This window comes from Stegostoma tigrinum, chromosome 17 (assembly GCF_030684315.1).
Source record: "Stegostoma tigrinum isolate sSteTig4 chromosome 17, sSteTig4.hap1, whole genome shotgun sequence".
Taxonomy (NCBI): Eukaryota; Metazoa; Chordata; class Chondrichthyes; order Orectolobiformes; family Stegostomatidae; genus Stegostoma; species Stegostoma tigrinum.
Genome location: NC_081370.1, coordinates 307564 through 320565, shown reverse-complemented (window position 1 = coordinate 320565; position 13002 = coordinate 307564). Strand labels below are relative to the sequence as shown.

The 13002-nt window shown below is 44.3% G+C and overlaps 1 protein-coding gene across 3 annotated transcripts in view; it reads left to right on the top strand.

The window, feature by feature from the left end:
* Positions 1–13002, top strand: part of LOC125459146 (proline-rich protein 5-like) — a 108477-nt gene that overhangs the window by 22335 nt on the left and 73140 nt on the right. For all 3 annotated transcript variants that reach the window (XM_059651882.1, XM_059651881.1, XM_048545118.2), the window contains exon 2: positions 10893–11163. In XM_059651882.1, coding sequence (XP_059507865.1) covers positions 11045–11163 — 119 coding nt within the window. In that variant the 5' untranslated portion in view covers positions 10893–11044. The remainder of the gene's footprint in view (positions 1–10892; positions 11164–13002) is intronic.

Here is a 13002-nt window from a genome sequence, read left to right as displayed (position 1 = left end):
CAGCACGTAACCCTGGGCTTTGGAATGTGCAAGTCTGCAACGCTCAGTTGGGAGTCAGTTTCTTGCTCTGGAAGACCAACAGGTTTTGGGCAGGTCAAAGATCATCTTTCACTGAATTGATAGTTCTCCAGGTGCAGTTGATGGTTGTCTCGGTGTGCATCCTAGGGAACAGACCCATAGAGCACAGAGTAGTGCATCATGGAACTGCTCGTGATGAACCTTGATTTTTAAAAACCACTTCATTTCTCTCCAGACTTCCTTCACAAAGACACTATAGTCAAATAGTTAACATGGGAATGAAAATGGCTGAGTGGCCATTCTCCCCCATGCTGTAAGCCCTCTAGGGGTCTTATCCTTCCACTATATTAAGAGTGCCATTAACTGTACTCTTCCCTCTGAGGAGCTTTGTCTACCATCATATAATGGATAGCAATGGGTATACTCCCACTCTGTTTTCTCTTTTTATGTTTCGGTTACACCAGGAGCATTCTGGAAGGCAATAATAACATGCAGTGCCTTTCTCACGTCACAGTGGTTCCTTGAATCCCTTATGTACCGATTAATATAGAATATGGAGGTCAGCGATTTCCCACTCATTCAGTCTGTCCACACAGTTGCCTGATCGCTGTGTCCTCTTTGTCCATCCTTTTATAACCACCAAATGATTCACTTCTAATCATCCACCCTACTCGCCTCTTGAAGCTTTTAATTTCTTCCAACAGCCCCAGTAACTTCCCCCACCCACCTCCCCGATCAACTCCTCCACCCCCCCATCCCCCAATTCCTCTTTGTTCTATTACTCTGGTTAACGTCAGCATTCAGGCCACGTTTAAACATAACAAGAAAATGATCTCCGATACACCCCTCCCCAACTTCTCAAAGACTGTGAACATGTTATTGGCTCGGAAATCGATGCTCAAAATTCCAAAGCCTCCATATTCAGATCCCTCCAACACGGAATCCCCCACCCACCCACCACGTTTAATGAAAAAGTTTTTCTCAAAAGTCTGGCATCATTGGAAAGCACTGCATTAATGATCCACACACACACACACTGTATTCGCAACTCCCTTGCACCACTGCCTCTCTCAACTCCCGCCCTATGACTAAATTATCAGACAGCTTATGCGTGACGTGAACAGAAACTTCCTCAGGTTAATTGCCTCTGTTTTCTGCATTAAAAGCTTCATTCCCACTGCCAACGCCACCCCTCAGCTTTGTGCTGCTCGGCTGGACTGTTCACTGTCTCCTCCCAACCACGTTTTGTGAGTCACCACTGAGAGCAACCATTTCCCCTTCCACACTGTCCCCAGATTTCGCTCCTGTCTTGGGCCCATCTACTGCTAAAGTCCTCTATAACCTATATATATGATTGTACGCAGCACTGGACTCTCTACAAAAGTAAGGTTGTTGAAAACTGTGTGCACTAACTTGCACTAACTATCATTCTCCCATCTCTGCATTGATCTAACCTATGCTGGGTCCTCATTCATTTTTTAAAAAGCCTGCTGTCATTTTCAAATCTTTCCATTCCCAATCTCCATCTCCTCTTGCCCCAGATACCTGCCATGCTATAATTTGCACCACTTATTCATCTTGATTGTCACTGTTGGGTCTTTTCTCAGTCCCTTTTTGCTGCACAGGTCCTAAACTCAATAATGCTCCTTTTAAAGCCTGCCTCTCTGATCAGGTTTTGGTCACTAGTTACATTGAAGGACAAGAAACTGGAGCTGAAGATGTGATTAGCATAGAATGATACTGTAAGGGGGACCAGGCTTGAATCAGATGAGAGAGGGCTTCAGAGACCATTGGGTGCCATTGGGGCTGGGGTACAACGTCATCATGATCATCTTGGATTGCATTGTTTTAGTTTTATGACTTTCCTTTCTCCGTATGAGTTTCCATTAATGTTAGTTTATATTTTTGTTACAGTTCCCCATTGGGGGGCTGTTTAAAAAGAAATGAGTGCTTTACTCGGCATCTAGCCCTATGCTAAACCTATCCTGGGAATGTGTGATGGGACAGTGTAGAGTGACCTTTACTCTGTACTCAAAACTGTGCTGTTCCTGGTCCTGGCAGAGTTTAATGGGGACAGTGTCATGGGAGTTCTATGTTTGGTTTAAAAGAGCAGAGAAGACTCTTTCCCCATCCTGTACTGGTCCTGGGAATGTTTGACAGGGACAGTATAGAGTAAACCTAACTCTATCTAACCTTGTTAATAAAGTGTGGAGCTGGATGAACACAGCCGGCCAAGCAGCATCTCAGGAGCACAAAAGCTGACGTTTCGGGCCTAGACCCTTCACCTGAAACATCAGCTTTTGTGCTCCTGAGATGCTGCTGGGCCTGCTGTGTTCATCCAGTTTCACACTTTATTATCTTGGATTCTCCAGCATCTGCAGTTCCCATTATCTCTATCTAACCTTGTACTGTCCCTGTCCTGGGAGTATTGGTGGTGTTGTGGACCAGACACAAACCCCTCAAGATATATTAAGAAGGTAAACTCAATCCTAGCTTTTCCTTATTTTAAAGACAAGTGCTAGGCACTGCATTCCAATTGGTCAAACTATCAGATTTAAAACAAAATACACTTTATTCAGCCGCTGTAGTTAAAATGCAACAAAATAAAGAAGAAATTGAAATAATTTAACTCTACTGGAAAACCTAATCGAATAATAAATTATTAACTACTAAGCAGTAACTGTTCTAATGTCGTAACACCCCAATAACACAGCCTTGGCAAAGGCAAATTTAGTAAAATAAATTGTCTCCCTTGCAATTCCTGGCAGCAGGAGGAGAACCCCAGCTTTTCGATGTAACAGAGATGAAAAATAACTTGCACATCCAGTTTGTAAGAACCCCAGCAGCAACTGCTACAGAAAAGGTAAAAGCAAAAATCCTGGTTCTGTGGAAACTTGACCGCATCTGCTGCTTCTAATGTTCTAACTGTTGTATTTTTTAAAATCCCCAAGGCCTCAAGCTGTTTACTTTATTGGAATCAGACAGACAGCTCGTCACCTCTTTCTTAAAACTTCTTATTAAGAAAAGTCAGGACAAAATACACCTCTTAAAGCCATAATAGCGTGCCATGGTGTAGAGTAATCACAATTCTGTTTTGAAATCATACAGTGGCACGGTGGCTCACTGGTTAGCACTGCAGCCTCACAGTGCCAGGGTCCCAGGTTCAATTCCACCCTCGGGCAACTGTCCGTGTGGAGTTTGCACATCCTCCCCGTGCCTGCTTGGGTTTCCTCCGGGTGCTCCTGTTTCCTCCCACAGTCCAAAGATGTGCAGGCTAGGTGGATTGGCCATGCTAAATTACACCGTAGTGTTCAGGGGTGTGTGTGGGTTATAGGGGGATGGGTCTGGGTGGGATGCTGCAAGGGGCTGTGTGGACTTGTTGGGCCGAAGGGCATGTTTCCACACTGTAGGGAATCTAATATAATAAAACCCCATGCTGTCCCTGTCCTGGGAGGGTTTGATGTAGATGTAACAGAGTCAGCTTAACTTTGTATTTAACCCCATGCTGCCTCTATCCTGGGAATGTTTGAGGGGGACTGTGTCAAACAGTTGAGGGAACTTTATTTTCAAAAAGAGTAGACTCAGAGGCCAATTCATAGGACGTTTGGGCCACTGGGTTTACAGCATTTATTGCTCATCTCAAATTTCCCAGAGGGCAGTTAAAAATCATCTACATTGCTGTGGTCTGGAGTCACGAGTAGGTTAGCAGATTTCTTTTCATAAAGGTATTAGCAAATCAGATGGGGTTTCCCCCCCACAATGGTTTCATAGCCAGCGTTGGACTTTTATTTCCAGATTTGTTTATAAAATCAGATTCCACTATCTGCCTTGGCAGGATTTGAACCAGCACACTTCCTGTGTCTTTGGATGAATAGGTGTGGCAATAATACACAAAGCCATCTATTACCACCATCTCCACCCCCCCCCCCCCCAAGTTAAGAGGTATTTGCTGCCTCTGCTAATTAGATCAGCCCTTAGACTCAGAATTGAAACGAGGATCAGTGGCCGCAGTCTACCGTAACCGTAACCCACCAGTGGTTATTGCAGTTTTATTGCTTTAAGAGCTGTGTCGCTTGAAGAGCGAAATGTGCTAATGAGCTAAGGAAGAGTAAGGAAACCACATGACCATCTGCTCTCTGCAGTCCAGCAACAAGCAAGGCCAGCAGGAGGTTGCATAGAGAGATTACAACTTGCAGTTACGGACAACTGAGCTATTAATAAACCTTTTTGATCCTTAACGTGGATTCAGCCCACTCAAACTCAATCAGTGTTGCTTAATAATAATTGTAAGGAAATGTGGCACTTGGTACTGTAACATACAGCAGCCAGGGATGGTAATGAACAATTCTGTGACATTTCACACAATATTGAATGGTTACAGGATGCTCAGCTCATCATGTTGGTGCTGGCTTATCCAAACGAGCATCTCACTCAGTGCTATTCCCCTGCCTTCTCCCTGTAACCCTATACATTTATCTTCTTTCTTTTCAAATAGATCATAGAATCCCTACAGTGTGGAAACAGGCTCTTCAGCCCAGTAAGTCCACACCAAACCTCAGAGCATCCCACCCAGACCCATCACTATATACCCAAACTAATCAATGCAACCCAGAACACCATAGGTAATTTAGCATGGCCAATCCACCAGACCCTATACATCTTTGGACTGTGGGAGGGAACCAGAGGAAACCCCCGCAGACACTGGGAGAATGTGCAAACTCCACACAGGCAGTCTCCCATGGGTGGAATCGAACCTGGGTCCCAGGCACTGTGAGGCAGCAGTGCTAACCACTGAGCCACCGTGCCACACCGAATCCCCGAAATAGCCATCAATTCCCTTTTTCATGACTCAACCAAACTTGTGTCCACCACATTTCCGGGTGGTGCATTCCAAGTCCTAACCACTTGCTGTGAGGAAAAGATTGCCATCGTGTTACTCTTTCTTTTTTTTTGCTGCTTTTAGTCATTCCTTTCATTTTTATTTTTATTCATTCACAGGATGAGGGCATCGTGGGCTAGGCCAGCATTTATTGCCCCTCCCAAATTGCCCAGAGGGCAGTTAAGAATTGACCACTTTGCTGGTGATCTGCAGCCAGGTAGCAGATTTCGTTCTCCTGAAGACTTTTCACGAGTGGGAACGTTTTTGCCCAGTTTTTGTGTGTGCCTTATTTTTGAGGGGTGTTGCGCAATTAGCTGGGGAGCAGCTCTTGCCCAGATATGGCGGGTTCAGGCTGAAGGGCCTGAATCTGAGGACCAGGAAGTCACTGCGGTTTTATCCTGCTTACACCTTCATCAGAGCCATTTTTAATGGCCTAGCAAAGCACATCAGAGTACAGTTAATAGTCAACTACGTTAATGAAAGTAGGGCTGGAGTGCACAATGAAAATAAATTGCTTTTCATACAGAATTAAAGTAGGTAATTTTTAAATTTCCCCAGATTGTATAGTAGAGTTTGAACTCATTTCTCCAAATGATCAGGCCATGCCTCAGGGTTTCCAGTCCAGTAACATATCCACCGATCTGCTATTCCCAGCACCATTGAGAGTAGGTGTTAGTTGATATCAGAATGTGACTAATTTCTGAGGTTCTGCGCATTTCTCAAACAACACTGAGGAACTGTCGGCACTGAAGTGTTTACAGGAAATCGGTTCCCGTATTGTGAAACCATTGAAAGTTGTTTCGTCATCTGACTGCTAAACGTGTTCAATAAAATCTCTCCAGTGGAGAAAAGGGTGAAAATTTGCATATTTTTGTAGTTTCATATCCCCTATGCATGTAGATGATCATGGAACAACACAAATGCATGCATCAATTCACACACATGCACACGCAAACACACACATCAGCACAAATGCATGCATCAATTCACACACATGCACACGCAAACACACACATCAGCACAAATGCATGCATCAATTCACACACATGCACACACAAACACACACATCAGCACAAATACACACATGCAGACAGGAGAGGACCTGATCAGCACCCCTTGACATTGAGGACATTCTGTAACATTAATGCCTCCTGATTTCCCAAAGTCTGTCTATCAAGACACATGTCAGGAGTGTGATGGAATACTGTCAACTTGCGTGGATGAGGGCAGCTCCGATAACACTAAAGCTCTATCACCTAGGACAAAGCAGCATACTCACTCCATTCAGCAGCAGCAGCAGTGCGCACCAGCTGCAGCGTGCATCGTCTGAGGTATGTACCGTCTGTAAGATGCATTGCACCACGCACCATGTCTCCTTGCACTGCACTTTTCAATTCCAAGACCACTTCCAAACAGAAGGACAAGGGCAGCAGATACATGGGAACACCACCACCTCCAAACCAATCACCATCCTGACTTGGAAATATATCCTTCACTGTTGCTGGGTCAAAATTTTGGAACTCCTTCCCTAATTGCACATTGGCATGTTTCTAGACTACAAACCAGTTCACCCACTACCTTCATAGAAGCAATTAGCAATAGGCAAAGAATGCTGGCCTAACATGGGTATGCAATAGCGCGGAGATTCGGCAAAAGGAAGCTTTTCATACTTTGATGTCTTACATTTTGGTTGTTTTCATGAAATGACTTCATGTCATATTTTCAGTTCATTTTTTCCCCCGCATCTTTCAAGAATGAAAGGTGAGCTAATTCCATTGTCTCACTCACTGTCGCTATCACACTTTCATTGTCTCTCTCTCTCACTATATTCCATTCACACTGTCATGAGATTACTCATCCTCTGTTTCTCTCACTTGTTGTTGCTGTGAATGTTTCTCACAGATGGCCTCTCTCGTGCTCACAATCATGACCTCTCTCGCTCAGCACAAGTCCCACTCATGCTGATACGTGTGCCAAACTCTCAAACTGTGTCAAGTGGCAAAGTGATCATTTATTGACCTAGAAATTCCATCATTCGTCCGGTTTGGGGAGACTTGAGTTCAAATTACAGTGGTACTGCCAGGAGATTGAATTCAGTTAGTTAGTTAACTACTTTTGAAGTAAAATGCTATAATTAGTTACGGTTGCCTGTGAAAATGCAAAATTGTTGGAATCCATTCATTCGGCAATACGTTTGCTTTGCTCAGAAATTGACAAATACCTGGGGGAAGGACAGCCTTGCTCACAGGGGCAAGTTTGGACTTACTGCCACTGCAGTCTCACTCACGGGTTAACACACTGACGCCCTGAGTATTGGTGCAGGAAGACTGGGGGGAGGGGGTTTGGTTTAACCTGAAAAAGTGGCTGGGTTTGTAAGCTGGGTAACAGGTTATCAAGGGCTGCCGTGTCTAGTGCCCTGGGAAACTGCTGGTTTCTTTTGTTACCCTCTAGATGAACTGTGGCATGCCAGCACCTCCTGTGGGTCTGACAGTTTACATATGTAACATTCTCATTACTATCTCCGCAGTGCCTGGCGTTGGCAGCCCAGCCCCCAGCCCCCAGGCAAATCAAAGCAAACAGGCAGTGGGATTTGAACTGACAAGGTGTAGAGCTGGATGAACACAGCAGGCCAAGCAGCTTCAGAGGAGCAGAAAGGCTGATGTTTCAGGTCTGGACCCTGCTTGGCCTGCTGTGCAGCATCTGCAGTTCCTGCCATCTCTGAAGCAGTGGGATTTGACAGGGGCGTTTATTTTTAACGAGATTATTTAAATGCTGCAATCGCCCTGCTTTCTCAACGAGGCAAAAGGCTATTTTCTGACAGGTCCATGCAGTGGGTGCCACCCATAACACTGCCTGGTCCCCTAGCGCAGAGTTACAGCACACAGGCGGCATTAGTCCCAAACACAGGGACTAACAGAATGAGACTAAACCTCCTGGGTGTGACTGAGCACCAAGCCACTAACTTTTCCCTGGGTCTCTGATATCTGCAGGGCTGTGTGGGAGTGAAAGCCAGAAGTTGAGTGATGCGCCTTGTTAAAGATGGAGCCCAGGAGGCACTGGCAATGGGCAGAAGGTCCTGCCCACCTATCTGTACAATGTGGCTTTTTACCCCTGCCATGAACTAAGAAAGCAATCCCTCGCCCCCTTTTTTCCCCAAGCAGAAGTACCTCCCGCATATGGGCCGCACTCCATGCGAATGATCTTTTGAGATTGAGCATGTCACAGTCTCCCCTTGCAGCCCCACTCTCTCACAAGGCACTTAGGGCAAGTTCACGCTTGCAGAAAAGATTCTTTTTGTGTGTTATCAGACAATAAGCAGGTATCGTATGCTGCAAGGCAATATTATTTACACAGAGGGTAACGGAGGTGGTAGACACAGACACGTTAGCGTCTTTTAAGATATATTTGGACAGGTACATGGATGGGCAGGGAGCAAATGGACACAGACCGTTAGAAAATAGATGACAGGTTAGACAGAGGATCTTGATCGGCGAGGGCTTGGAGGACCGAAGGGCCTGTTCCTGTGCTGTAGGTTTCCTTGTTTCTTTGTTTGTTTACACCAACAGGTGTCTGCGAAAAGCAGGGCCGAACAAGAGAGAGAATTAGCACTTAGTATTAAGTGGGGAGTGCATTGCAACCTTGTACCAAGTCTTATTCAACTCACTGATGGTATGAACCATTCTGAGAACAACGGGTTATCCTTAAAGAGCAGAACTCTTTCTGTGATGAGACCTGAGACGCTTTATGTGCAAAGATATTAAATATATGCAAATATGGTACATGTTGAATTCAAGCTTTTGACTCTGAAGCTCAGTGCCATTCTGTCAGGTATTAAGCAAGTGATCTTCTGATTGTATTGGTGGAAAAATAAAAGTTTGCCAAACAGACAAAACCCTATTTTTAAAAAATGCTGCCTTTTGTATCTGATTTGCTTTCAATGAGGCTGAATTCCTGGTCAGAGTGGGAGCAGGAAATCTCTTTAGTCTAGTCTCACTGAGTAGAAAATCATTCTGGATTTAATGACACACAGGATTTGTAAAGGATTTTTCTTCCTCCGTGCAAGTTCAGGATTGGTTATATCAGCAGGATCAATTCCTGATAAGAACAGGAGGTCGATATTAAGAACGTTATTGAATTTGTGTGTGTCTGTGTATGTGTCATGTGTCTGTGCCTGTTTTCCCAGCAGATTAGCCTTTCTGTTTGTGTCCCTGAATTTGATTAGTTTACAAATGCTGGAATCCATCCATCTCCCTCTTTCTGCCTTTCACTTCCATGTTTTGCTTTCTGGATGAACTCAGTTCAGTGACATCTGAGAGGCCAAAAGAGAATCTCTTTGTGTTCTGTTGATGCCACTTCTGATGTAAATGAGTTGCCTTTGTAGAAGGGTTACACAGTATCGTATTAGCAAAACAACCTCACTGGCACCAGAATTTTAAAAAACCCCTTCCAAAGTGCTGCTTTTCTGAAAAGTACAAGGGTGTTTTTTTGGACTTTGTTACAGATTAACCCCAAAAGGAAGATCTGTGTTAATATTGTGCTGACAATGTTGGGCAATTGCTAGCTGCATGCTGCAGCAGGTTCAGATAGGGAAAAAAAACTAAACATTGTGCAGGAGGCTTGGTGTAAGTAAGGTAACAAGACGCAACACCTTGTACAGAAGAGTGCACAGCGCATGTTGAAACGCACTGGCTGCTTTTGTCTTAATAATTATTAACTTAATGCTTTCTAACTTTCTCTCGTCTGGGGGAAAATACATGCATTTATAGAGCATCTTCTATTGTCTCAGGACATTCCAACACGATTTAAAGGGAATTTTTCTGAAGAAGGGTCCCGACCCAAAATGTCAACTTTCCTGCTCCGCTGTTGCCTGGCCTGCTGTGTTCCTCCAGCTCCACACTGTGCATTTAAAGGGCATGGTGGCTGGTGGTCGGCCTAGGCACAATAGTGACAATAGGAGACTCTTGTAATCCACAGCAGTGCTGAGAGACTATTGGAAATCTTGCTCCAAAAACCAGTTTGCATTCACTGAACTCACACACGTGTAGCTTCCGCTGGGTTCAGTTGATTGCAGCCTTGTTGAGATTACATTGCAGCACGGTTTGAGCATTGACTCTGGAAGCTACTAATCGCTGTGGTTTGGGGTAATTCTTGCATTCTTTGCTGGAAAACCCCCAGGGAAATTGTGACAGAAGCTCAGTGAGACAGTATTGTCAGGATTTGTTGGTGAAGTGTTTTTCTCCATCTGCTTGGAGGTGAAAGCATCATTCTGTTATTTTGTAAGCAATATACCCATGCAGTAAGAAAGAAAGGTTTGCATTAGCTGTAAAACACCCTGAGATGTCCTGTGGCTATGTAAAGCACTGTCTAAATGCACATCTTTGTGTTTATATTCTGGAGCTGTGAAAGATGGGGCAGATATAAATGTCACATCTTTCACAGGTACAGAACGCTTTTATGACCATTTAAATACTTTATCAAATGTAGCGTTTGTTGTAATGTAGGAATAAGGCAGTTAATTTGTACCCAGCAACTTCCCACAGTTTGCCAAAAATGTAGCGATGGGGTTGTCATTTCTGTTGGAGGAATATCTATAGACCAGGACTCCCCTGGGTGGCCTTCAAAATAGTGCCATTGGATTGTTTACCTTTGCCTGAGGTGAGTGATGGGCCCTGTGTGGTTGAGGCCTGTTAACAATGGCATCTCCAGCTATGTAGCACCCCTTCACTACTGAACGTCAGTTTTAGCCTTGAGAATTTGTCAAAATCTCTGCCTTGAGACTTGAACTGACTCATTCAGAAAGCTGCAGATGGCTGAGATAGGGTGTAGTTCATCTCCTGCCAAGTGCCCACTTCCATAATTGAGCATTACTTGCTTCCTGATGAAGGCCAGACAGGTTCCTTTTGAAACATTTGGTATTCCTTTCATTTTGTGGTTGCATTGTGGCATTTAATTAACAATAATCTTTTTCTCTCTTATCTCCTTTACTTTCTTGCAGGTCCCATTGTTAATTTGCCTCTGTTGAAGGAGGATCAGTTCATGCCAACTCCTTTCAAAAAAAACAAAGCAAAGACCTGGAGGCAACTGTCCACCCCAACAGGGGGCGACTGAGATCCGGGCCCCGTCTCCCATGGTTGTGTCTACAGGAGGATGGGCTCTTTCCGTAGACCCAGACCTCGCTTCCTGAGCTCACCGGTACTCAGTGACCTACCCCGCTTCCACGCTGCCAGGCAGGCAGCGCTGCTGGGCTCCAACCGAGCATGGAACAGGTAAGAGTGCCTTTTGTCAGTAGTGGCAAGGGTCCACGACCAGTTCCTAAACAAATGCATTGCTCCTGGAGAATTCAGTAGATCAACACATGAGTTGGCACAGCACTGTTTAAAAGCAGAAAGGAAGTATTTAAATAAAGAGGAGGTGCTGCTGTTGGACTGGGGTGGACAAAAATCACACGATGCCAGGTCATGGTCCAATGGGTTGTTTGAAATCTCAAGCTTTCAGAATGCTGCCCCTTCATTTGGCCCAGTGAGAGAGGGCACACAGCCTCCAGGTTTATAGGCAGAGAGACCAAAGCATCATACAACTGGTGTGAGTGTTGTGAACAAACCTAAAATGGCCTATGGAGAACTCTGTTAGAAAGGAGACGCACATTTCGATTAAGATGCAAATTCCAGGATCTGTTTTAATTCACTGCTCCGAGATAATTTAAAGGTTTTATCTACTTTCTAAGCTTCAATCAGGCAGAGATACAAAAGGTGATATCTCTGGTCACACGCTGAATTATAGGTTGAGGCCTCGTTTAGAATCTGTATTTGGAGTTTTACCTGGAATCAGGTTGGTTTTATTCCGAAAGCAGGAATTTATGCAATGCCTCACTGACTGACTGTGACTACAAATTTGTGCTTTTTTTCCAACAAAATAAAATGCATCAGCAAATGGACAAATATCTTGGATGAAATGATTCCCCCCCATTGATTTTATGTGTGTTTGAATCTATTGAGGGAATCATTTCGTCCAAGATATTTGTCCATTTGCTGATGCATTCTATATTTTAAAATAAAACACAGACAAATTTGCAGTCCCAGTCAGTGTGGCATTTCATAAATTCCTGCTTTTAGAATAAAACCAGCCCGATTCCTGGTAAAACTCCGGATACAGATTCTGAACGAGACCTCACACCTATAATTCTGTGTCTGACCTGAGATGTTCACTGCACTCACACCAGTTGTATGATCCTTTTGATCTCTCTGCCCTTAACCTCTCTGCCTATGAACTCTGCGTCTGTGTGTTCTCCTCTCACTCCACCTGATGAAGGGGCTACACTCTGAAAGTTTGTGAACCCGTTGGACTATAACCTGGTGTCATGTGATTATTTATTATTTACATGGTGATATCTTGGGAAACGTGGATGTGCTAAGGGTTTTCTTGTACATCAGTGTAATCAAATAGGCAAGGAGGGTGTAGAAAGTGATTAGGAAGGCAAAGGTTATATTGACTTTTATTGCAAGAAGATTTGAGTTTAGAAATCTGCAGTTATACTTGGCGAAATTGCACGTGGAGGATTGCATGAAGTTTTGATCTCCCTGTCTAAGAGAAGGAATACCTACTGTTGAAGGAGCACAGTGCTGACTACCTACACAATGAATGTTTCCTTTTGATTTGGATGTCTGGAACCAGGAGTTACAGTTGAAGGACATAGGATGAGGAAACCCTTCCGCACTCAGAGGGTGGAATGAGATGGCTGTGGAGGCCGAGTCATTGAGCACGTCTTAAGAAACAGCTTGATAAATTAACAGGTCTCAAAGGCTTCTGGCAGTTTGGAGAGAAACCAGGAACGTGGTGATGAGATCGCATAGAAACCAGGAGCGTGTTAAATGACAGAGGAGGCCCAAAGGGCCAAATGAATTGCTCCTGTTCCAAGTTTCTATGTCTGTTCCCTTCACAGACTAAAGTTTTGACTTTCAACCTAAGCAGATGGCCTTTATAGTCATGGATAAATCATCATTATCTCATCTCGTTTGGTGCTGTAGACACGTGCTCACAAGTCCCAGTAATTTCATTCTAACTTGGTATTCATCCACAGAGATTGAACCGGGATGTTTGGCATAGCT